Genomic DNA, 26,575 nt, shown 5'->3' on the forward strand with positions numbered 1-26,575 from the left:
ACAACAAAAGAAAAGATGTTGGAACAAGTCCATAATGCCTAATCGGGGCAGCAACAGGAAGAGAAGTCTCCAGAAAAGTACAAAATAAGGTTGAAGCCTGAAGGCGTCTCTTTGTCTAGATTTAATATCTGTAATAAAAAACGGATCTTTCCATTTGAAAAAAGCGAGATTTTCTTTAAAAAACTAAAAAATATATTATTATAATTTGTGAAGTTTTTGGTGAAAAATCGACTCACGAACTATTTCAAAAACACCAGAATCGTTTCTGATTGCGTTACACCCAGCAATTATCCGATTTCTCAAATCAAAACAAAGCGCCCTATCAAAAATCATCGAAGGACAAAATATTATATTTTTGCCGCATGTTTAAAAACACCCTGTATCTTCATAAATAAAAAAGTTAGCATTGCACATGCGTTAAACCAAATTTTTGATCCCGCGCATGGGCAAAATCAAAAAATATCGGTGTGCACGGAATCCTTATACCAAGCCCTTTCAAATGAGCCCCATATCACCCAAAGCGGTTCAGTCGTGTAGAAGGAGGAAAATACTCTTAAAAAAGGCAGTGACGTAAAAGTCGCTATTTGTATATTGCATATTTAATACTTGAACGTATGAATATATTGTGCACCTTGGAAATGCCAACCAACAAATTAAGGTATCCCATGCTTAAAGAAGGAGTCGGAACCCGATGTGATAGGTGAAAGGTATGTTGGTTGCCTATGCTGTTGAGTTTACCAATTCGGCGATTATTACTTATGTCAATGACTGTACGCTAATGACATGCTACTGAATTTATATTGAACAAGGTGTAATAGAACCATTGAATTTATAACTTAACAATTGTATACATATACGAGTACAATGAAAGAACAATCCTCCAACTGGCTCACTTATAAAACACCCTATGTAGCAGATACATCCTGTGTATTGTGAAACATAACCTTAAACACAGATAGAACAACAATAACATAACCTAGTAATGCACAGTTCGCAACCGCTCATTTTACCAAGAACTTTTTTATTTTAATTTTTAGTTTCACCCTTTCAAGAGATTAGGGACGAGACCAAATTAAGAATTGGAAGAATGGAAATATTCGGGACCCAATAATAATTTACAATCAATTATTTGAGCTACCTTTATACTTGTGTTTTTATCCAATATGTGTGAAAAATTATTGCTGCAAACATTAGATAACGTAATACAATTAGACAACGTATTAGAATGGATAAAGAGCCCTAATTCCAAGGTAAAAACACTGTGTAGATAACCTCAAATTATGTTGCGTACTTTCAGCCGGACAACGAACACATAGCTCACCTCAACTGCACCCAAATTGATTTTATTTTATTCTTCCTCAACTACGTACACGAAATTTCCAACAGGTAAATTTTGTTGACATTCGAAGGCAACTAAATGAAGGGGTAACATTTCAGGCCTCCCAAAACCGTACAGGACGCGGCACGCAACGGCGAAGCGACGACACCGAAACGGCGCACATCCCTACTCGAAAATCTCGACCTCAACGATAACGTAGACGCGCACGTGTCGCCGCTGTACAAGCAGCATCCGTTCGCGAGAAGGGCGCCGAGCCCGAAAACGCCGCCGAACATTCGACTCGGCGACTTTCTAATTCGCAAAGATCCGCGCAAGCGAGTGCAGAAAAATCTGAACGAGACTTTCGGCTCGCGCCGCATCAACCCGATCAGCCTTTCAGACGGCAAAACGAAAACGTTCTCCCCGAACAGGAATAGTTTTTCGTTCGGCAAGCACGATGAGAATCTCGGTACGGATCGTAGAAACCTGTTGGAGGAGCGGTCGCGAGTTGCTTTCGACACCGGCGCGGAGACTACTATTACGAAAGTTGTTAGTAAAAAAATTGGCGACGAACCCGATTTTAATCTTGTGACGTTTCCGCAGAAGCTGGATATTTTAATCGATGTCTACGTGTTTTTATTAAATAATTGTTACGTTGCGAACTTGACGAGTGAGATATATTTTATTGTGTCAGTGTTGTTAAAGAGGGACTGCGGGCCGAGGACTTCGTTACAAATTTTAAATTCGCTCGGCAATCAAGTGTACTTCGCGACCGGCGTGTTGCGAAAGCAAACCGATTTTCTTCGTTTGCTCGATCGGCCGACAATTCGTCTTTTATTCGACAACGCGCGCTTTCGACGCTTCACGAACGAAAACTTTCGTCTCGCGTTTCTTAAGACGTACGACGGTAAAGTCGAAAAGCTGGTCGGCGTACGGCAGATTAACAAGAGCGTGTACTTCGAGTGCGACACGGACAATCGAAACAATTTCGCCACGAACGCTTCGTTTCACAATTTTCGTAAGCAGCGGGATTTGTTCTACGAAGTTCTGCGCGCGTGGGAGAGTAATCGAATGGTAAATAATTGGAGTTTTGCTACGGCGCTGGGGCAGAAGGTTCGATATCTGGTCAATTTGGATTCGGAGCCGAACAATTTGATACACTTTGCCAAACTTTTTAAGGCGCAACTTTTGGTTAATGCTTGTCAGGTGAGTATGTGAGGGCTTAATATTCCAATGCGCTATTTTCATTTGAAAAATATATACAGGGTGAGTCAACGATTGCGCGGAGTAACTTAATGCCTTGAAGATCAGATTTTTCGATAGAGTACTTTTGTATTATGATATGGTTGAATCTCGGGTTGAATATTCTCCACATTTTAAAAATATTTGGAATTATACAGGGTGCACCCACAAAGTAGGGCGCCCAAATGGTACATTTTTTTAAATAGATGCCCCTGTATTTGAATGCATTTTTGAATTCTACGTGTAATTGTACGTCTTTTTTATTATATGGTTAATATCCGAAAAGCTAGTAGTTTTAAAGATAATTCGATTTTTAAGAAAAATTGGGCATTTGCAAGTGTCAGTATATTGTCAAAATTATTACTTAAATTTTGATTCCATGTTTTATATCTTTTATCCTGGGTTAAGTAAAAGTCAAATAAATACATCTACTATAAAACATTAAACAAGTTGTAAATCAGCATATGTATGATTAAAGCGCATTTTTGGTAATACAGGTCAGTATTTTATTAGAAAAGTTTAAAATTATCGATCTCACGAGTAATCTAACTCAAAATAGACTAGAGCCTGCACATCTACACTATAGCAGAAAGGTTTTAGTGAAAATTTGAAGTCTCTAGCTATTGTAGTTGCTGAGATCTCAGCCGGACAGCCGGCCAGCAAGCCATAACGAATATAATAGCGTATTTTTTTTCAAAAATGCGCTAAAAAATAGCTTACGGGGTGTTTTTTTGGTAAGTGGAACACCCCGTATATTTTTCTGTCATCTTTTCGCTCCTCCAAAAACCATCAACTTTTCATAATAATAATGTCCTATACCATAGAGGAAATACAATAAGAGTGAGAAACAAATAGGATAAACTGGTATTGCAAATTTTCGCTCAGGTGATGCTGTCATCTGCTTTTTAAAGGGGTTTTAACCGTAAATATAGAAAATCGTACGTTCATTAGCGTGCCGATATGCGGTTCCCTCGTTCCGAGATGGCGCTATAGTTAGTCGAGGAGCGCCTAGTTACGAAATGCGTTCTCGTAAATCTAGTTTAGAAAAACGTACGTAGTTCCCTCACTCTCACACTTTAGATTCTTTAGAGTTTTATTAAAATTTTTCTCTATTTAAGACATAAATACAATTTCAACCGAAATACAGTTCAACAAACGCCCAACGTACTTATTTGGTTTCAGCAATGGAGCAATTTACGACCTTTACTGTAATGGTTAACACTCAAATGCAAGTTACCAATCTAATCTACTATGAAATATGACACTATATCAATGTGTAAAAGATAATTCGCTTAATTCGAAGAAATATGACAAAACAAAAGACGTAAAAATTAGGAAAGAGAGGTTTTAATTTTGGTATCTAGAAATTGAAATTATAAAGGCTCTCCGGTGTGAGTTGTTTCTTCAATTCTTCAACACGGAAGATAACTTGCATCTTATTCTTACCAGACCACAATATTATGCTCTACAATCTAACCAGGAACCAGCAAAGCAATGAAAGGTAGATCGGCAAAGATTGTACTTTTTTGCGTTTTTTAGCGCTGGTGCTATTGTTTTGTGTGTTCTCCGTTGGTCAGGAACCACTTTTGCTGTGTTGAACTACTTTTACGGAAATGGTCCTAAACTTTTAACATGCGACAACCAATAGAGTCTATTAGTGGTTACGTCATAATAGCCCGCGAAATTCGAATTGCAGGACTTGTCTGTTTTACTGTCGGAAATATTGACCCCTATCACCCTATCCATTAAGGATCACTTTTTAATTGGTCCTATTTACGGGCTTATACTGACCTTATGCGCATTAAATAAGCATATCGACCCTCTAATATCGAGACACTGATTACTTCAAAACAGAGCAATAATCGTTAAATAAAATCCATTAATTGCGTTATAATTAAAAATTAAAGATATGTCTACCATATTTACACTTTACGGTTGGGAAAATGGAATGATCATGACCTTGTTCTTGTGTTTACATTTTCCCAATTGCTAGACTTGGTCGTTTACTTGCCTTTAAAGTTAAATAATCAGTGTTTCGATATATAGAGGGTCGATATGCTTATTTAATGCGCATAAGGTGAGTATAAGCCCGTAAAGAGGACCTATTTAAAAGTGATACTTAATGTTTGGGGCGATAGGGATCAATATCTTCAACATTAAAACAGCCAAGTCCAGCATTTCGAATTTCCCGCTCAAATATCACGTCACACTAATAGAGTCTAATACCATTTTACATGCGCATGCCTTTAGTGGCAAGTAAAACTTTTGAAAATGGGAAAGGCGAGGGGGGGCAACCACACGTTTTACCCATTCATGGTATTCTAATGAAAGGTCTCAACAAAAGGAACTGTTTTCTACGAACTATCGCCCTTTTTTCTGACACCGAAAAAAATTCGAAATTACTACAAACGAATTTTTGAATTTTTAAGAAATCTTTTTTGAACCTTTTTGAATAGATATTGAATTTTGTCAGTGTTATATTTAAAAAAAACAGAATTTAATATGCTATTTTTAGATTGAAATATACAGGGTGTGCCATTTAAATAAAATTAAGTTCTCGAGTTAGATCCATTTTTTACCCGATAGTACTGTATAATTATTTATTTTGAAAACGGCAGATTATTTATCAATCATTTTCAAGAAAAATTTTTTTGTTTCTGTTTTTACTAAGAATATATTCGGTCATTCTGAAATTGAAAATTGTTTGATTTATCTGCGTATCTCTGAAGCAAAAATGTGCAAATTTTGATTTTACCATTGCAAGTTTGACCCAAAAAGATCCCATAACGCCTATAACAGTGTCGAAAATGGGACACCCTGTACATGAAACACTATGTAAAATTCCAAAAGGAAAATAAAAATGTATTTTCATTTAAAAAAAAGTTGTTGGTTTGAATTTATTTTTGAGCATGTGCTCTTTTTAAACTTTAAATCTTAATACGGTAAAATCAAAATTTTCGCTCGGGTAAGAAATACAGGAAAAACCACAAAATTGTTAATTTCAAAATTATTATCGGCCCCTATTATAAAGCCATACAGTATACTTAACTATGTTGTTAGCTAACAGTGTTGTTAAGACATGTGATTGGATGTTTTTACAAACAATAACATCGTTCTTAAGCCGACCCCCGTAGAGGATCGCTTGTAGAAAGATGAGGAGTGTACTTGTACCTACCGGGCCGCATAATTAACAATCAATTCTTTAGAGACATGATGTGAGGTCGGTGACATCCAGGCGCCATTCCCGAGCGTGGTTTACTAACGTGGTGATTTTTTTAGTTTTTTCCTATCTTCTGCAGGAATTGATTAAATTAATAAATAAGGGTGGAATTCATAAACATTGCTTAAGTTAGACTTACACTTTACTAAGTGCACACTTAGTTTAGTTTAAGTGGAACTTATATTTACTGTTAGTATCTGTCCGAATTTCGCGCGTTACTATAGCAATAATGTCATGCGTCACCTTAACTATATCTTTGAGTACCACTAAGTACACGCTAAGTATGAGTAAAGGGTAAGTCTAACTTAAGTAATATCTATGAATTCCACCCTAAGACCGTAGAATATTTTCCCTATGTTAGATAAGATGTCTAATCCCGCCTACTTATTGGTTGATGTCCATTACAATGAGACCACATGAAAAAGAGAGGGACGAAATGAATGTGAAACAAACGAAATTCTTATTGGGATTGAATGAAGAAGTACAAGGGAAATAAGAGGAAAAGTCTAAGTGAAAGAAACTGAAAAATGGCAAATGAAGAGGTGGAAACACACAAAAAAAGCTGGTTTCGCTCGGGTGCTCGTAAGGATTTCAATTGATTTTTATTGTGGTGGGTAATAAAAATTTAGGAAATGCTTTCCTTATGTGATGGCCGCGTACAAAAGATCACAGGAAGAAACTTTTGGAAATGTAGGTCCCATATGAAACATTTTTCTCCATAACGTGGGCGCATTTGCCACGCTCTGTAGTACAGCATGTTCCAAATTGCTTGATTTTGATGTTTTTCGCGATGTTTTTCAGGGATATTTTGAGAACTAAAAGTGATGCGGTTCGCACTTCTCTGTGTTATTTTTCAAAGCTGCCTAGATCGATGATGTTTGAGTTACGCGGACGGGGCAACAGCGCAAAAGTTGAAAAATGCAGTAAAAAGTTTTTGCTTTATAACTCAGTTACTTGTGGGAATATAAAAACAAGTAAAAAGGTTTTCGCCTTAAGGTCAGTGCATTTTCTATGAATAATCAGTACTTCCCAAAAGGCAATAGCTATTTTCTTTACTAGAGGCATATATGGTTAAAATTTCAAAGAAATATCTCCATAAACAAAAAAGTTGGCATTGCGCAGTCTGCGCATGCTCACATCTGATTTTTACTATATGCGATATATTTGCCTTTACTACAAGTATCTGTGATTAAAATTTCAACAAAATGTATTATTAAATAAAAGCAGCCTGCGCATGCGCAGTTTAATTGTCAAGATTTTTCTTGGCTCAGGTGTTAAAGCTATACGCTACCGAATGCAAAAAGAACCAACTTAATATCTTGAAAACTGTAGGAGTAGTTAAGGCCTCGGACAGACGGACGGACAGAGAAAGTGGCTGCAGTAGCGCACCCAACTTCGTTGGAAAATGCGCTAAAACGTAGAATGAATAAAAGTTATGTAAAAAAAACTTAGAAAGTGTGTGTTTTTTATATTTTCCATAGCCTGCTTAGTTTTTAAGATACAACACCAAAGTTGCTTTTTTCACATGGAATGTAGAACTAGAGGGAAACAAGTATTATTTTTTGGTGTACACCAAAAATTCAAATTAATTCACGTTAATTCAAAATAATTCAAGTTAATTCTAATTAATTCAGAGGGGTGTACACCAAAAATTCAAATTGTTTCCCCATAGATGTATAATATTTGTTTGCACCGTCAAATTCTTTATTTCGTGTCGTCAGACTCGTAGTTCCTCGCTCAGGAACCAGGTGGTATTTGGATCGAAGTATGTTTTCAGGATAGGATACGGTTTTTAGAAGAATGAACGAGATGAATTTCGGCAACTTTTACAACCTAAATCGATTGTAGGTAAATGGCTATTCGAAGAAAATCAACTTTTAAATTAGGTAAAAAAATAGATTCATTTTCGGAAACTTGTGCAAAAATTCAAATTGAGGAACATTCTAAATAAAGAAACTTCGCTAAATGTATGCAGGGATCTCCACACGGTTCGGGTGTAACGGTTAGATTTGATTTTAAAGTGTAGTGATTTTGGTCACGTATGATTTTTGCTCGTAGTATGAATTTTGGTTCGCTGTGTCTTCGTTAGCTTTCGGAATTGGCACGATTCGAGATGATGGCCATTTTGTAATTTACTTGTCACTTAAAGTTGTTGCGTTATGTGAATCGAAAATATCCATTTGGAGGGAGAGAGCGACGGATAAAAATAAACGTCATTATGACCTAAGACGCAGTCCTGTCACTTATAATGTGGATGACGAGGTCTATCGAAGTTATTTTCCTGTTTCCTCGATCGAATGCAGCGAAACAGTTCTGAGCTAAGTTAGCGCCAAACTATATGGGACCCTTTGTTATCTTTCTGAAAGTGTCCCGTTGAGAAACGCAACTGCGAAACCTATCTGCGCTGCTGTGGAGGACCAGTGGTTCTTGATGGTTGGTCAGCCTAGGATAATGCTGAGTTTCCAAAATTACTAGGAGCGTTTGGGATTAAAAAAGATCTTCACCGCCAGCGAATCCGACCGACCGCGTGAATAAAACTAGCAACGATGCTTATGAGTTATATCAAGGAGAACCAACAGGATTGGGTTAAACATCTGTAGAAGTTAACGTGCACTATTTGAACTCAAATCCGAGGCTAGGGAAATTAGGATACTGAAGGCGGGGGGGGGGGGGGGGGGTTAGCGCCAATAAATTTATTCGTGTTTTATTCTGCTTCGACTATTAGCCAAGTTGTAAGGGACGTGTAACGAAGTGTAGTTAATTCGTAAAACTTAAGGGAAATAAAAATCCTACAGACGGCCAACTCTTGCAAAACCAACATGACTAAGAGAACAAGTGAAAATAAATGATTAAAAAATAAACTGGGATCGAGATGCCCGAGTACACGTAATAATAAACAAACAAAAAACAGCTGGAAATAACCATTAATGTCACCACATTATTAGGGGATGATTTGAAAATGAATTTTTTTGTACTCAATTTTTCAACCAAGACGCTCTTGAAAATAAGTTTGGAAATTTTGTGAAATCAGCATGAAATCAGCGACAGCAGGCGACATCTAACGGAGGAATTTTACAACACTTATTACAGGGTGTTTATTTATTATCGCTCTCGTGTTCTGAGCCTTCAACAGACTTGCGCCTAATTACAGAGTGACCCTGCAGACGGGCTCTTGAGTTGTTTTCTGACTTTAGAGGTGTATATTTTTATCTATTTTTGGGCATTTACGCCAAAGTTATTGCTAAAAAATGGCAGACGTATTTATTCGCTATTATAAGAGATTTTTGTATGTAGCAATAAAGGAAAATTAAAAACGATATGATCATGAATCATGAATGAATACACAGATTCTAAACCGTTGTTTTTGCTACCAGGGTCCCACCCTTGGGCCTTTAACTTGTCCCTCGTGCGGGATATCCAAGCCAGCAGTTGAGATTCGAGATCAATCACAGCCTTAGATGTTGTAACTAGTATTTCCTATCCCTGGTCTGATAAAATTTCCAAAAAATTATTTCAAACTAGATACATTTATTATGTTAATAATTCTGGATTCGTTTCTACACGCCACCCTTTTTTTAGGTCCCCATCACAAAAACATTTCATTTTACATTGTTGGAATCAGTAATTAGCCTTTCCCTGAAACCCGGTGTTTATTTTCCCGCAGTCAGTGGGCGAATGTAAACCTCGTGCGTGATTGCGAATTTGTTGACAAAAAGTTTCCACAAAACGCTCTCTTCCCTTAAATCCATGTTTAAAAGCAACTGAATTACAGGATGGGACGATAGGAGACGAGGATACGATCAAATCGGCAATTCCGAACATCGACGAGGAGAAACTGTCGAAACTAAACACGCGCATCGGCAAGAAGAACTGCACTGGTATCAACTCGATCCCGACGTTCACCAATTACGAGGAGTTTTACAAAGATTTCGTACTTATCGCCGCGAGCCCTTCCTTCAGTAAGCACTTCGTCGACGTAATCGCGGCCGAAATCTCGAGGCTCAACGACGACCTTTCGATTGGCTGCTCGGATCGCGACGAATTCGGTAAGTGCGTTCGCGGAGTTTGGTTTGTACTTGATGCGCGCTTTTGTAGATACGTTCAGCGAAACGTTTCGAACGGGCTTGATAACGAAGGTGAAAACGCTGAGAGTGCTCGCCAAGTTCTTGGGTTTCTTCGAGTCTCTCCCGTATCGTAGTAGCTGCGTGCAGTTACCCGAGAACGTCGTTCACGATCAGCTGCGGATACGTAACAAGGTAATACGTGAGGATAGCCGCATAGTTTACGATCATTTTTCAGATTAGATTGACGCTAGATCTGAAGAAAATTTTACTCGAGGCAAGCGAGAGGAGGACTCTCACGGTTACTATTCCATGGTTGGTCAAGTACTTGGCGATGCTCGACAGCGTGACATTAAAGTCGAACCAAATTCAAGACGTTTTTCATATCCTCTTCAAAATTCACCTCGACGGCTCCAAGTATCCGATGATTGTGAAATTGAGCGTCGGCTGGTTGCTCGAACTTCCACACGTTCCGCACGATCTGTATTACGTCTGGATGTCGAAGAACGACGCGCCGATGCTGTTGAAACCGACCACTCGTACCGTGCAGCTCGACGATCTCATCGGTTTCGATGAATTATTGCACGTCTGCTGTCCGTATTTAGGCGACATTAAAAGTCTATTAACGGCGGATGCGATCGCGTTGGATAGATCCGCAACCTGTAAACATATCACCCCATTGACAGCTCTTGGTTCAGTTCGCGAAACGCCGAAACTTCAGGTTCGTTGAAATTACCACTCCACCATTGTGGTTTCTAATGTTGAAAATGGCAACGCTGCATAATTTACTTACTACTATTTTCTATGCAGATTCTCACTTTTTAATCTAGACGTGAAAAGTAACAATCTTAGCTTCTCCCGTCGTTTCCATGCGGCCAATATTGTTTTATGTTCTGAGCTTTATTTTATTTCGTGCTTCGCGTTCCACTTTTAATCAGAATGCACGATCATTTGTTTCACTTTATCTACTTGTGCCCTCTAAAGTTAACGCTGCGCGTGTACGTATTTGAGTTTGAACATGGGCGCTATGTTTGATTTTATTAGAAGGACCGAATGTTAAAATTTCCAAAAAAAATCTTACTATTATGGAATTACGGAGATAAACAGAACCGAGTCTAATGACCTTGCATTTGGCGCATGTGCAGATCTCAAGGTGAAAGTGAACCCCGATGGACCTTACTATATTACTAACCTATGCATCCATTTTCTTACAAAAAAGACTAAACAAGTGATCCATGTATATTTTTGCCGACCAAAATATTTTTACTGAAAAGATCTCAAGATCATTATTTATGCATCAATTTTGTTGTGAAAAAGACTAAACTCGATTATTTGATGCTCAAGAAGATCCATATGTCTTTTTGGTGGCAAAAATATTTCTATTCAAAAGATGTCAAAATCATTTCTTGTGCACCAATTTTCTTGGGAAAAGGAGCACACTCGATCGTTCAATGCCCAATACATGTGTATTTTTGGCTGCCAAAATATTTTACTAAAATTCAGTATTTAGGTATCCATTTTTTGGAAAAAAAACTAAACTCGATTGCTTGATGCCCAAGAAGTGATCCAAGTGTAAGTATTTTTGGCGACCAAAAAATATTTGTGCCCAAATATGTCAAAATCGTTCCTTATGCACCAATTTTCTTGGGAAAAGGACCAAACTCGATTGCTGGATGCCCAAGAAATGGTTCATGTGCGCATTTTGGGTGACCAAAGTATTTGGGAAAAGAAACACATTCGATTGCTCAATGCCAATACAGTGTATTTTTGGGCGCCAAAATATTTCTACTCAAAATCATTATTTAGGCATCCATTTTTGGGGAAAAAACTAAACTCGATTGTTTGATACCCAAGAAGTGATCTAAGTGTATTTTTGGCGACCAAAAAATATTTGTGTCAAAATCGATTCTTATTCACCAATTTTCTTGGGAAAAAGGCCAAACTCGATTGCCCGACGCTCAAGAAATGGTTCATGTGCATTTTGGGTGACCAAAATATTTGAACCCAAAAGATGTCAAATTCTTGTGCACCAATTTTCTTGGGAAAAGGACCAAAATCGTTTGCTGGATGGCCAAGAAGATGTGTATTTTTGGCCGCCAAAATATTTTTACTCAAAATCATTATTTAGGCATCCATTTTTTGGGGAAAAAACTAAACTCGATTGCTTGATACCCAAGCAGTGATCCAAGTGTATTTTTGGCGACCAAAAAATATTTGCACCCAAATATGTCAAAATCGTTTCTTATGCATCAATTTTCTTGGGAAAAAGATCAAACTCGATCGCTCGATGCCCAAGAAATGATTCATGCGTATTTTTGGCGACCAAAATATTTGAATCCCAGGAATGTCACATTCTTGTGCGCCAATTTTCTTGGGAAAAGGAGCACACTCGATCGCTCAATGCCCAATACATTTGTAGTTTTGGCCGCCAAAATATTTCTACTCAAAATCATTATTTAGGCATCCATTTTTTGGGAAAAAAACTAAACTCGATTGCTTGATACCAAAAATCGTTTCTTATGCATCAATTTTCTTGGGAAAAAGATCAAACTCGATCGCTCGATGCCTAAGAAATGATTCATGCGTATTTTTGGCGACCAAAATATTTTTACTCAAAAGATCTCAAAATCGTTTTTTACTCCACCAATTTTTTTGGGAAAAGGACCAAACTCGATTGGTCGATACGCATCATGTGTGTATTTTTAGCGACCAAATAACTACTCAAGAGATCTCAAAATCGTTATTTATGCATCCATTTTCGTGGGAAAAACACTAAACTCGATTGCTCGACGCCCAAGATCCATGTGCATTTATGGCGACCGAAATATTTGTCTCCAAAAGATGTCAAAATCGTTTCTTATGCACCAATTTTCTTGGGAAAAAGGTCAAACTCAATTGCCTGATGCTCAAGAAATGGATCATGTGCGCATTTTGAGTGACCAAAATATTTGAATCCAAAAGATGTCAAATTCTTGTGCACCAATTTTCTTGGGAAAAGGATCAAACTCGATCGCTCGATGCCCAAGAAATGATCCGTGTATATTTTTGGCGGCGAAAATATTTTTATTCAAAAAAACTCAAAATCGTTATTTATGCATCCATTTTATTGGGAAAATTACTGAACTCGAATGCTCGATGCCCAATAAATGATCAAGGTGTGTGCCCAAGAAGTGATCCAAGTGTATTTTTGACGACCAAAAAATATTTGTACACAAATATATCAAAATCGTTTCTTATGCACCAATTTTTTTGAGAAAGGGATGCAACTCGATTCCTCATTGCCCAAGAAGGTCCACGTATATTTTTGGCGTCCAAAATAGTTTTACTCAAAAGATCTCAAGATCGTTATTTGTGCCGATGCTTAAGAAGCTTAATATGTCTTTTTGGTGGCAAAAATATTTGTATCCAAAATATGTCAAAATCATTTCTTATGCACCAATTTTCTTGAGAAAAGAGTTAAACTCGATCGCTCGAAGCCCAAGAAATGCGTATTTTTGGCGACCAAAATATTTTTGCCCAAAAGATTTCAAAATCGTTTTTTATTCACCAATTTTCATGGGAAAAGGACCAAACTCAATTGCTGGATGCCCAAGAAATGGTTCATGTGCGCATTTTGGGTGACCAAAGTATTTGGAAAAAGGAACACACTCGATTGCTCAATGCCAATACAGTGTATTTTTGGGCGCCAAAATATTTCTACTCAAAATCATTATTTAGGCATCCTTTTTGGGGGAAAAAAACTAAACTTGATTGCTTGATACCCAAGCCATCCAAGTGTATTTCTGGCGACCAAAAAATATTTGTATCCAAATATGTAAAAATGGTTTCTTATGCACCAACTTTCTTGGAAAAATGGCCAAACTCGATTGCCTGATGCTCTAGAAATGGTTCATGTGCGTTTTGGGCGACCTAAAATATTTGAACCCAAAAGATGTCAAATTCTTGTGCACTAATTTTCTTGGGAAAAGGAACACACTCGATTGCTCAATGCCAATACAGTGTATTTTTGGGCGCCAAAATATTTCTACTCAAAATCATTATTTAGGCATTCATTTTTTGGGAAAAAAACTAAACTCGATTGCTTGATACCCAAGAAGTGATCCAAGTGTAAGTATTTTTGGCGACCAAAAAATTGTACTCAAATATGTCAAAATCGTTTCTTACGCACCAATTTTCTTGGGAGAAGGGCCAAAAGCCAAAGCTTGATGCTCAAATGGTTCATGTGCGCATTTTGGGTGACCAAAATATATAAACCCAAAAGATGTCATATTCTTGTGCACCAATTTTCTTGAGAAAAGGAGCAAACTCGATTGCTCAATGCCCAATACATGTGTATTTTTGGCCACCAAAATATGTTTACTCAAAATCATTATTTAGGCATTCATTTTTTGGGAAAAAAACTAAACTCGATTGCTTGATACCCAAGCAGTGACCTAAGTGTATTTTTGGCGACCAAAAAATATTTGTACCCAAATATGTCAAAATCGCTTCTCATACCAATTTTCTTGGGAAAAGGGCCAAACTCGTTTGATAGATTCCCAAGAAGGTCCATATATATTTTTGGCCACTAAAATATTTGCACCCATAGAGTGTCAAAATCGTTTCTTATGCACCAATTTTCTTGGGGAAAGGACCAAACTCGATTGCTTGATGCACAGAAGACCCATATTTGTCCCCAAAAGATGGCCAAATCGTATCTAATGCACCAATTTTCGTAGGAAAAGGGCCCAACTCGATTGCTCAATGCCCAAGAAATGATCCGTGTATATTTGTGGCGACCAAAATATTTTTTCTCAAAATCGATATTTATGCATCCATTTTCTTGGGGAAAAGACTAATCTCGATTGCTCGATTTCCAAGGAAAGATCACAAAATCATTATTTATGCAACAATTTTGTCGATGCCTAAGAAATGAATTAGGTGTCTGTCAAAAAATTTATTCGCGGCGTTGCCAATTTTACATCAGCACGATTTGTAGTTAAAGACTGCAGTGACTCTAAACATTTTTGATTTTGCCTTCTAGAGTCAGCTAGAGGACATGTTTTTCTGCACCCAACCCGATTCCGTTAAAAGAACCGTCGAATTCGTGAGCGAGCGCGTGGCGTCCGGCTGCATAAAGGAAATTTGTTACGAGATCGTTCCGTCGTACAAGAAGGAGGCCATGAGCAAATTACGGCACGAAGTCGACATCTCGTCGGCCGACATAGCGGTACGAAGGCGTTCGACAAAACTAATCTTGGAATTGGTCCGTTTGCTTCCAGGATAAATTGCAGACGTACGCCGGTCGCTCGCACGCGAATTTACTCAACGTGCTCGGGGGAAAGGCGGAGGTGATTTTAAACTTGCGAATATCGGCCGCGATGGAAGCGCTACTCTCGTCGACCGTTTTGCAACAAACGAAGGACGTGTGCGTTTTTCTTACGCATCGCATGTGCCGCAAACGGGTGGACGAATGGGTGAAGTCTCACGTGACGCAAGGTTGGTACTTTTTTCTTCTACTCCTCCTTTTCTTACCTCCCCCCCCCTTTTCATATTTTTCCTCCTCTTCTCCTCCTCCATACATTCGATAGCATGAAACGAAACGCGACAACGTACGCAATAGAGAACTTGATTATATGGGGAGGAATTTGCTCGAATTGTTTATGGTACGTTCCTCTATTGTTTTTTTGGAATATCACTTATATAAAGTTGTCTATTACGCATGCGCAGTACGCTTTTTGGTCCTTCCATTTTGTGTAGGTACTTTTATTAGAAGAAGCTTGCGCATGCGCAGTACGTGTTTCGCGCATGCATTTTGTTTGCTTTTATTAAGGCGACCTGCCATAAAAGTTTTGATTATAAATCAGAAAGTTGCGTTTTGAGGGTGGTTAACATATGACCTGTGGGGAGATGCCACATTGTCTCACGCTTGTATAGAACAGTTGACACATTTATCGGCTTCGCCTCGAACATTAAAACACACGAGCGAATTCACCGTTTGGCTACGCCGCCTCTCCTCGCGCGTTCATTCAAATCGCCATCGATTGTAGAACGCGACCAATCGATATAGGAATCCAACGTAAAAACCGGGGGGTATCGGTTCGAAAACGCCTTTATGAAAAAGTGGGGGGGGGTTGTGGAGCCGAAACGTAGAAATACGAGACCACTGTAAAATACCGAATCGTTCTAACCCTCAGCGTTTCCGAATAAATGCCAAAATATGAAAGAGTGATTTATTACCTGGTGGGGTAGGAGGAGGAGGGAGAGGGTCGTGGAGTCGGAGGATACGAATACGAGACCAAAGTAAAAGACCGCATCTTTCTAACCCTTGGCGTTTCCGAATAAATGTCAAAATAGGAAAGTGTGGGGGGGGGGGGGGGGGGGGAGTAGTGGAGGAGTGCGAAGAAGAGTCAAAGGAAAGACGTCGGCGACTTTCTCAAAACCTATCATCAGCGATGCGACTGAGCTGCCTTAAATATTGTCGACATTTCGTTCAAAACTGTCTCCCTCCCCTTCGTCGGAGGGGGGCGAATGGTTAGCGGTGCGAATATTAAAAGATACCTTTTACGCGGGCCCTTTAGCGCTATTGATTGAGGGCGTTTCGAGGGAGAGGAAGCAGGACTACTTTTCGAGCAACTTGCGAAAAAACGCGTTTTTGCGATTTTGTGTATCTTTTATGTAATCCTCCAACTCGGATTCGCCATCTTGGATCCGCCATGTTGGACCCTGAAATATTGTTCTTATTGAACTGATACTGATCCATTAAAAAAAGAGAAAGGAAGATTTGATGGTTCTGCTCTATATAAGAAAAAGATTCTAAGATAGAGGATCCAAGATGGCGCTGCGCAAAGTGAAAATTTACAAGCAGGCCCCTGATACCCTCGCGTACCAAGGAGCTTTCGTGGCCGTTACCCCTAGAACATCAGTCGTTCGCCGTCCGGTAGTGACCTTGGAAAGTAGGTCAAGGTTATGTGGCGGTGACCTTGGAAATTATGTCAAGGTAAAAGTCGCGTCACCGTGGTGACCTTGAAAATTAGGCCAAGGTGAAAGTCGTGTTGCCACGCCGGCGGTGACCTTGAAAAGTAGGTCGCGGTAAAACTCAAAGGGCAAACTGTACTTTACATTACATTTTTTGGGGTGCCAAATCGAAGTCGTTGACCCCTTTTGTAATTTTAGGGCATTGACTCCATTTTTTTGGGGTGTCAAATTTCATTTTTGGCCATCCGAGGTCATTGACCCCATATATTTTTAAGGTCATCAGAAGTCATTGTCATTTTCTGGGGTGTCAAATTATCAATGACCCCAATTATAGTGTCAAGTAACATGTTCAATGTCATCTGAAGTCAATGACCTCAATTGTAGTGTTGGAATTCATTTTCAATATCATCCACGTTCAATGGCCCCCATTTTTCTGTTCTCAAATTTCAATTTCAATGGCATACAAGATCAATGACTGCATTTCTTCACACCCCATACATTTCAAGGTCACCCGAAGTCGTTGACCCCTTTTGTGAGTAGGGAATTGACTCAATTTTTTTGGGGTGTCAAATTACATTTTTTGCCATCCGAGGTCATTCACCCCATACATTTTTAAGATCATCCGAGGTCATTACCATCAGTTTCTTTGGTGCCAAATTATCAATGACCCCAATTGTGGTGTCAAATAACATGTTCAATGTCATCTGAAGTCAATGACCTCAATTATAGTGTCGGAATTCATTTTCAATATCATCCACGTTTAATGGCCCCCATTTTTGTGTTGTAAGATTACAATTTCAATGGCATACAAGATCAATGACTGCATTTCTTCATTGACACTATACATTTCAAGGTCACCCGAAGTCGTTGACCCCTTTTGTGATTTTAGGGCATTGACTCCATTTTTGTGGTGTCAAATTAGATTTTTGGCCATCCGAGGTCATTGACCCCATGCATTTTTAAGGTCATCATTACCATCATTTTCTGGGGTGTCAAATTATCAATGACCCCAATTGTGGTGTCAAGTAACATGTTCAATGTCATCTGTGGTCAATGACCTCAATTATGGTGTCGAAATTCATTTTAAATATCATCCAGGTTCAATGGCCCCCATTTTTGTGTTGTCAAATTACAATTTCAATGGCATACAAGATCAATGACTGCATTTCTTCATTGACCCCATACATTTCAAGGTCACCCGAAGTCGTTGACGCCTTTTGTGATTTTAGGGCATTTCCTACTCTTTTTTTTTGGGGGTATCAAATTACATTTTTGCCATCCGAGGTCATTGACCCCATACATTTTTAAGGTCATCCGAGGTCACTACCATCATTTTCTGGGGTGTCAATGACCTCGGATGACTTTGGAAATGTTATTTGACACCACAAAAATTAAGTTAGCACCACCGGATGACCTTGAAAATTTATGGGGTCAATGACCTCTGCTGACCTTGAAAATTTATGGGGTCAATGACCGTGGATGACCTTGAAAATGTAATTTGACAACCCAAAAAAGTGGTGTTAATGTCATCAGATCACTTTGAAAATGTATGGGGTCAATGACCTCGGATCACAATAGAGTTCAATGACCTTGAAAATTTATGGGGTCAATGAGGAAATGCAGTCATTGAGTTTGTATGCAATTGAAAATTAATTCTGACACCACAATTGAGGTAATTGACCTGGGATAACCTCGAACATGTAGTTTGACAGTTTGGGGTCAATGACCTTATATGTGCGGTGCGCGCCCTCCTCGGCCGAGGTACTAACTCTATCCTAAGTCCACAATTAAAGAGCTAGCACGCAACTTTCAAACCAATACCAAACTCTCAACTTTTATCAAACGTGTAAAAGACGCTCAATCACACTTAGAACGCAATCTCATCGGCCACTGCGGAAAGGGTAAATTTCTGACAAGATAAATTCGAAAATAAAGCGCCAAATTTAAATATCCCCTCAAGACAAAATTGATACGTTACCTGAATTATATCTTTAAATCAAGTCTGCTTTATTTATGATGCAAACGTTATAGATTCTACTTGTAACTTAATTACACTGTATTTATTTGTAACAGATATTTTCATCAATTACTTTGATAACGAAATTAAGAAGCTGAAGCAGCAGACCAAGGCGAAACCGCAATTCGGGCTGCCGTCTTTGGGAAAAAGCGACAAGCACGACGGATCAACGGATAGCGGAATGAAAATCATGGAACTGCTTCGTGTCGGTACCTCTTACGACCAGCTTAAACATACTAACCGTTGTTTTTCAGGAATTATGTTGGAGGACCGTCGAAGGGCAGCCGGTTACACAAGTCGAAATCTTTTCCCTTTTAGAATCGATCAGGACGAGCTTCGAGGGGCGATGCGACATCAACGATTGCATCACGTTAGCGATTAATAAACTGCTTCTGGATTTCATTATTCTTGCAAGTGAGTACGGGGCGTCATTAACCGTTGATCCGCATTTCGAATTTTAGTAGCCCATTCGCCGGATAGTATAACAACGGATGTTGTGACAATGTGCTGTGTGTTATACAGGGCGTGCGGCAATCTCGACGAATTGGTCAAGACGATTTTCTCGCCAAGGAACATGTTTGTCCTTTCGATGTCTTCCGTACCTGAACGCTCGACGAATTGTTTCGCAGTTTTAATCGATGCGCTGTTACAAAGCGAGCTGTTGACCCACGCCGAAATCCTCTCACAAGTTTTAAATTGTAACGCCAATCAGGTGGGTAAACCTTTTTTTTTTCACCTTGGTCATTTTGGTCGGTTTTAGGCTCTGTCCAAGTTTTTAGGTGAAGTTTTAAGTAGGTGTAAAATAAAGACTGAGGATTAGTAAAATATATTTTTATTAATGTTATTCTAAAAATAAATATTGTATTTTATCTATAGCTATTTGTGTAATTCGCATCCTGATAGTTCATCCGACTTATCCATACAGTGGTAGATACCATCACAGATATTTTCTTTTCGGACGCACTGTCCGTTGTGACACGGCACCTTGTGATTGGGACAACCTGCTAACAAAAAGAGAGATGAAAATGTAAGGCTGGTCGATTTTTTGAGTAACTGCATTTAGTGTTTAGGATTGGTCACCTGAGATTTTCAAAATTTTGGGAATTCAAAATATTTGAAATTTAATAATAATTGAAACTTGAAACTTTGACATATGCCTGGCGTCGCCGCCTCTCCCAGGATTTAGTCAACTGTCGTGAGGATGCGTCCCTGGTAGGCACTAATAATTTATAAATTTTTAATAATAAATGTATAATAATTTTGGGAATACAAAATATTTGAAATTTTGTGAAATTCAGTTTTTGAATTTTTAAAAACTTGGGAATTTGGGAGACGGTTTTCGATAATATGGGAATTTTGGAAATCTTGAGTTTTAAAATTTTGGAAACGAGATTTTGGGTTCCTTGAAAAAAGGGCCATTTGAGATATTGAATTGGTTCGGAGTTTTTGGAATGTAAGAATTTAAGACTACGTTTTTAAGAATTTTACATTGTGAGATTTCAAAAAATTTGAGAATTCAAAATGTTTGAAATTTGAGTCTACTTTTGGAATTTTTAAAAATGTATAAAATACGTGATTTTGGGATCTTGAGAAATAAGATTTTGTAAACTTGGGAATTTCATATTTTGTAGTTTTTATATTTTGTGGATGATATTTTGGGATTGTTAAAAACTTAAAAACCGAAGTTTTTTTAAATCTTGGGAAAATGGGAGTTGATGTTCCAAAATTTAGAAATTTGAGAAGAGATTTTAAAAATTTTGGAATTTGGAGGTTTTCGAAAGTTTGGGAATTATTGAAATTTTGGAAATTTCATATTTGAAAATTTTGCAAATTTGATATTTTTAACATTTTGGAAGTGCGAGATTATTAAAATTTTTTAAGTTTGAGATTTTGGGCTTCTTGAAATAAGCGTTATTTGAAATATTGAATTGGTTTCGAATTTTAGGAATTTAAGAATTTGAGATTCTAAGCTTTTAAGAATTGTGGTACCTAATTCAAAATATTTAAAATTAATTCAAAATATTTAAAATTTTGAAAGTCAGCTTTTGGAATTTTTTTAAACTTGGGAATTTTGTAATTTTGAAAAAATAAGATTTTGTGAACTTGGGAATTTGAGGTTCAGGTAATTTTTTTATTTTGAGGATGATACGTTGTGATTGATCAAATCTTGAAAACCTGGTATTTTTGAAATTTTGGAAAATTGGGAGTTGATTTTTCCGAAAATTTAGGAACTTAGAGATAGTTAAAAAAAATTTTTTTTGATTTTTAAAATTGGGGAACTTGAGAGACGGTTTTCGAAATTTTGGTAATTGCATATCTAAACATTTTGGTAATTTGGGATTTTTTTAAATTTTGGAAATTTGAGATTTTAGGCTTTTTGAAATAAGGATTTGGAATTTTAGGAGTTTAAGAATTTGAGATTCTGGGTTTTTAAGAATTTTATATTTTGAGATTTTGAAAATTTTGAAAATTCAAAAGGTTTGAGAAAATCAGCCTTTGGATTTTTTAAAAACTTTGGAATTTCATGATTTTGGGATCTTGAGAAAATGAGATTAGGAATTTCAGATGAGGTATAGTTTCTTTAATTTGAAGTTTTAAGGTTTTGAAAATGTTGAAATTTTAAGAATTTAGGAATTTAAGACGGTTTAGGAATTTTTAAAATTTTGGAATTCCGTATAAGAAAATTTTGGAAATGTAAGAATTTTGGAATATTAGGAATTTAAGAATTTGACATTCTAAGCGTTTAAGAATTTTACATTTTGAGATTTTGAAAATGTCGGAATCCAAAATATTTGACATTTTGAGAGTCAGCTTTTGGAATTTTTAAAAACTTGGGAGTTGATGTTTCCGAAAATTTAGGAATTTAGGAATAGGAGTGTCGAGTTAATTTGAGGTTTAAAGATTTTAAAAATTTGAACGACTTTCGAAATTTTTTTTGAAATTTCGGAAATTTCATATTTGAAAATTTTAGAATTTGAGATTTTGGGATTCTTGAAATAAAGGTGATTTGAGATATTGAATTGGAATTTAATGAATTTAAGAATTTGAGATTCTAAACTTTTAAGAATTTTACATTTGGACAATTTTGGGAATTCAAAATATTTGAAATTTTGAGTCAATTTTGGAACTTTCTAAATTTGGAAATTTTGGGATCTTGAGAAAATGAGATTTTGTGAACTTGGGAATTTAAGATTTTGTAATTTTTATATTTTTTGGTATATTTTGAGAAATTGGGAATTGATGTTTTCGAAAATTTAGGAATTTTAGATATTAAGTTTTTAAATTTTAAGATGTAGAAAATGTTGAGATTTCAAAAATTTTGGAATTTGAGAGACTTCGAAATTTTACAAATTTTGGTATCTTTGAAATTTGGGCTTCTTGAAATAAGGGTGATTTGGGATATTGAATTGGTTTGGACTTTTAGGAATTTAAGAATTTGAAATTCTAAGCTTTTACATTTTGAGATTTTGAAAATTTCCGGAATTCAAAATATTTGAGAAATTTCTCATTTTAAACACGGGAATTTTGTAATTTTGCGATCTTGAGAAAATGAGATTTTATGAACTTGGGAATTTCAGGTTTTGTAATTTTTATATTTTGGGATTGTTAGAATCTTCAAAAGTGAAATTTTGAGAAATTGGGGGTTGATGTTTTCGAAAATTTGAGATATGGATTTTTTAATTTGAGCTTTTGAGAATTTTGAGATTTTAAAAATTTGAAAAATTTGAAATGTAAGTTTTTGAAAATTTGATATTTGAAAATTTTGGAAATTTGAGATTTTTAACATTTTCAGAATTTGAGATTTTGGGCTTCTTGATATAAGGGAGACTTGAGATATGGGAATTTAAGAATATGAGATTCTAAGTTTTTAAAAAGTTTACATTTTGAGATTTTAAAAATTTTGGGGATTCAAAATATTTGAAATTTTGAGAAATTCGGCTTTTGGAATTTTTAAATTTTGGAATAAGAACAAAAATAAACTAAATTTTCAGAATTTGAGATTTTGGGCTTCTTGATATAAGGGAGACTTGAGATATGGGAATTTAAGAATATGAGATTCTAAGTTTTTAAAAAGTTTACATTTTGAGATTTTAAAAATTTTGGGGATTCAAAATATTTGAAATTTTGAGAAATTCGGCTTTTGGAATTTTTAAATTTTGGAATAAGAACAAAAATAAACTAAATTTTGCGATTTTGGGGTCATGAGAAATTGAGAGTTGATGCTTTCGAAATTTTAGGAATTTGAGATATTAAGTTTTTTTAATGTGAGGTTTTAAGAGTTTAGTAATTTTGTTTGTTACAGTTTTTGAAATTTGAAATTTTGAGATATTAAACATTTTAAAACTTTGGAAATTTGTTATTTTAAGATTTTGAGATAAGAAATCGAGATTTTGTGGTTGTGGTTGGCTTCGCTATTTATTAATATGCAATCTGTTCCAGCATATTAAATTCTCTTTTCGAAAATATAGCATATCTAGGATATTAAAAAGATTCAAGTGATTAAAAAATTCAAAAAGATTTTAAAAAAAGGTTGAAATAATTCAAAAAAATTCACATTTTTGTATTTTTTCATTTTTTAAAAAAAAATGTTTGAATCTTTTTGAATCAATACTAAATTTATTGTTATAAATTTGAAAAGAGAATTGAATTGTTTTTAGATTAAAATATATAGGGTGTTCCATTTAAAAAATGAAGTTGGATACGGCAACTTTTATACCTGACCCTGTATATTTATTTTGAAAACCACAGATTATTGAACAATCAATATAAACAATATTTTGTAATAAACATTTTTCTCTATCTCTTTTAACGAATAAAATACAGGATCATTTTGAAATTGACAATTTTTTCATTTTCCATCGTATCTCTTAAGCGAGGGAAATATTTATCAATTTGGATTTTTCCATTTTAAACTTGAACCAAAAACAGCCTTTTTTGATAGCACTAACAGTCATGGCTCAACGTTTAGTTATACTAGTACACTGGTAAAATTAAAATTTCAACATTTTCGATCTTTTAATACATACGGGGGAATATAAAAAAATTACTTAAAAGAGGCACATAAAATGTTTATGTTAAATCTTTATTGTTAATTCATCTGTCGTTTTCAAAATAAGTATACACGGTCAGATAAAAAAGTTGTCGCACCTAACCTCATTTTTTAAACGGAAGGTCCTGTATATTGCATTCTAAAAAGAGAGCATAATTACATTCTTTTTTTTTAAATTATCACACTAAAAAATTCATTAGTCCAAAAATATTCAAAAAAAATTTTTTTTAATCAAAAATTTTTTGCATTTTTTAATCTTTTTTGAATATCATTCCTAGGGGATATATGGTTGAAAAGAGAATTTAGTAGTCTATCTGTTTAGATTAAAATATACAGGGTGTTTCGGTTAAAATGGTTAGACCAGGTAACTTTTTTAGGGGACTTATTTTCAAAACCGCAAATTATTCAACAATCCTTTTGTGATAATAATGATAATTTTCTGTCAAACTAAAACCCCACTTACCATTACGACAATTGATTTCATCGAAATTGTCCCAGCAGTCTGCCTTACCATCGCATCGTTTACTCAACTCGAGACAGCTCGTCGAATTTCCACAGTGAAAGTGTGTACTCGGATCACACTCTGAAATTATAGAAATTATTCCACCGACCAGAATGTCTCGGGTCACTACCGCAATTTCTCTCGTCCGCCTGGTTGCTACAGTTGATTATACCATCGCACCTCATACTCGCCATAATGCAACGATTGCCGCAATTAAACAGACCCTCGGTACAGTTGAGGATGTTGATCAGCGGCCGACATTGAAACACGTCCAGGTCGGGATCAATTCGTTTACAGTACTCCAGGTCGATCTTACACAAACCCCCGCAACCGGTCGGGTCTTTGTGATCTGCGATGAGTTTGCATTCCGGTCTCTGATCTTCGACCGTCTTCAGACAGATCTCGTCCGCTCGACAAGTGCAATGATCGTAACTCACATCGATACTGACATTAGTGATTAATTCGGTCTGTTCAAGTTTCACGCTGAAATCTAGAAGGGGGGGCCACTATCGACTGCAACTGAAATTTTCACTCACCAATCGAGAAGAAAATCCCGAAGCTGACCGCTATTATAATGCAAATGAATACAAGAATGTAGACAATTCTCAGTCGGTGCTTGCTCTTCTTGTTCCCGGCCTCGTTAATTGTCAGCACCCACCTGTGCCCGAATATGTTCTTTTTAATGAGCGAATGCTGCGGGACGCGGAAATCGGGCTCATCCTTGGAAATGATGGATATCTGCGTTCGCCGTCCGCCCTCGCCGATATCACAGAAATGCACTTTGGTCAATTCCACATTGGAGTTACTAAAAATCATCTCGCTAACCGGCGACGATACAAACACAACCGGCCCGCATGTTGGTTCAATAACTTCTGTGCCTGTTTCGAATGTTATGAGTAATTTTATGACGACGGGGGTGTACCTGTGCCTCAATTCGGCGTTCCCCCATTCTAAAACGTTAATTATTATTTATATCGGTTCTGGTAAGGTGATTCCAGCACGCCTACGACGCGAGTCCCCTCTAATTTATGCAAATTCACCCTAGTTTTATCAGCCAAAATCCACTTAATGTAACAAAATTGTAATAGCAGATGTTTTATTAACTTCCTTTGGAACCCTTTTTCCTGTTTCCACTAATTAGGCACACTTTTGAATAGTTTTTGCGTATCATCGATATACAGTCGACTGACTTTTGTCGTGCGCTCTCATTATGAACTGCCTCAAAATTCCTCGTCATCTTCAAATGTTGAATATTGAAACGCTTAGTACGATTTTAAATTTTCAAATACCCAATCTTCCGCCCTTAAAGCAACACATTTAAAAATGCATTGAGAAAAAGCTTTCATTATACTGTGCTATTTATTTAGAAGTAGACATACGGATTTACGTGTATTTTTTTCCTGTCTACTTAAATGACAAAATCTCGTCTGAAGGGCGCCTAATTTTATGCAACAAAATAACTTCTGAAAACCAATAGGGATTTGACTGTTATATTTCGGGTGGAATATAATGGTAATAGTTCTACGTTTTCGCAAAGATCGCTGTTTTTTATTAGGTTGGATGTATGATTGAAAAAGTGTAATGTGTGCTTGGTAAACGTCGTTTGTCGCCGTGTGCCGTAGAGGGGCGGGTCTACGTCAGAGCCCTAGCTATGCCGAACTCGCCTTCGGCTCGCTCGACATTGGTGTATAAGGTGCGCGTGTTAAGAATCGTAAGTCCTAGATCACCTTACTTCGTTAGGAGAAGGGTAGTCGTTTTGAGTCATCCGTCATTTCGATTCAACTACGTTTGTTTATCAGATGTCGCTTAGTTCAATTTATCATATGTCTTACCATTGTTTAAATTTAAACAATGGTCTTACACAATGTGAGTCTAACGTGATTTTGTTTTTTAAAGAAAAATCTTGTACTATCTTTAACTGTAAACCTAGTCTCAGTTACTTTGCAATGGTTAAAAAAGCTACAATGAGACGCCCCAACCTTAGCAACGTCCTGTGAATATGATTGTCGATACGAAGCACCCTATACATCATGTTAGTTACACAAGCTGCCAACAGAAATATGGTGGGATTACAGAAAAGGGAAAGAGAGCGAAGATGAGACGGATGGAATTTCTTGGAAGACCACATCTGTTTACCATTTCAAACACCTGCAGTCCAGTTTTTTCTTAGAAATGCGTGAAATGCAGGGAATGGGCGATTTTCGGGTG

The 26,575-nt window shown here is 36.8% G+C and overlaps 2 protein-coding genes across 7 annotated transcripts; one reads left to right on the forward strand and one right to left on the reverse strand.

Annotated features, from left to right (window-relative positions):
- Window positions 1–782: 782 nt before the first annotated feature.
- Window positions 783–19,690, forward strand: LOC116162238 (codanin-1). Of its 5 annotated transcripts, XM_031475795.1 has the most exons (13): window positions 786–979; window positions 1,038–1,250; window positions 1,298–1,386; window positions 1,438–2,524; window positions 9,553–9,826; window positions 9,876–10,036; window positions 10,080–10,562; window positions 14,865–15,050; window positions 15,103–15,319; window positions 18,872–19,020; window positions 19,070–19,229; window positions 19,277–19,527; window positions 19,576–19,690. In XM_031475795.1, the coding sequence occupies exons 2-13, from the start codon at window positions 1,164–1,166 to the stop codon at window positions 19,633–19,635; spliced, it is 3,204 nt and encodes a 1,067-aa protein (XP_031331655.1). In that variant the 5' UTR covers window positions 786–979; window positions 1,038–1,163; the 3' UTR covers window positions 19,636–19,690. The 5 variants fall into 5 exon arrangements, with proteins under 5 accessions (XP_031331658.1, XP_031331656.1, XP_031331657.1 ...); XM_031475796.1 differs by having other exon boundaries at window positions 784–1,250; window positions 19,280–19,527; XM_031475794.1 differs by having other exon boundaries at window positions 786–1,250.
- Window positions 19,637–26,199, reverse strand: LOC116162271 (atrial natriuretic peptide-converting enzyme-like). 2 transcript variants are annotated; one of them, XM_031475874.1, is made up of 4 exons: window positions 24,904–26,199; window positions 24,498–24,857; window positions 24,329–24,448; window positions 19,637–19,816 (listed from the first exon to the last, which is right to left on the reverse strand). In XM_031475874.1, the coding sequence occupies exons 1-4, from the start codon at window positions 25,181–25,183 to the stop codon at window positions 19,692–19,694; spliced, it is 885 nt and encodes a 294-aa protein (XP_031331734.1). In that variant the 5' UTR covers window positions 25,184–26,199; the 3' UTR covers window positions 19,637–19,691. The 2 variants fall into 2 exon arrangements, with proteins under 2 accessions (XP_031331734.1, XP_031331733.1); XM_031475873.1 differs by having other exon boundaries at window positions 19,637–19,819.
- Between the last annotated feature and the right edge of the window lie 376 nt (window positions 26,200–26,575).

Source organism: Photinus pyralis, unplaced genomic scaffold (assembly GCF_008802855.1).
Source record: "Photinus pyralis isolate 1611_PpyrPB1 unplaced genomic scaffold, Ppyr1.3 Ppyr1.4_LG10, whole genome shotgun sequence".
Lineage (NCBI taxonomy): Eukaryota > Metazoa > Arthropoda > Insecta > Coleoptera > Lampyridae > Photinus > Photinus pyralis.

Bases quoted from the DNA above. Each gene is read 5' to 3' on its own strand.
- LOC116162271 (XM_031475873.1), bottom strand. From the start codon at position 25,183: ATGATTTTTAGTAACTCCAATGTGGAATTGACCAAAGTGCATTTCTGT. The intron at 24,858-24,903 runs GTGAGTGAAAAT...CCCCCCTTCTAG, and splicing joins CGGGATTTTCTTCTCGATTG to ATTTCAGCGTGAAACTTGAA. The intron at 19,820-24,328 runs GTAAGTGGGGTT...TCTTTTTGTTAG, and splicing joins TGAAATCAATTGTCGTAATG to CAGGTTGTCCCAATCACAAG.
- LOC116162238 (XM_031475794.1), top strand. From the start codon at position 1,164: ATGTGTGAAAAATTATTGCTGCAAACATTAGATAACGTAATACAATTA. The intron at 10,037-10,079 runs GTAATACGTGAG...ATCATTTTTCAG, and splicing joins AGCTGCGGATACGTAACAAG to ATTAGATTGACGCTAGATCT. The intron at 19,021-19,069 runs GTCGGTACCTCT...GTTGTTTTTCAG, and splicing joins AAATCATGGAACTGCTTCGT to GAATTATGTTGGAGGACCGT.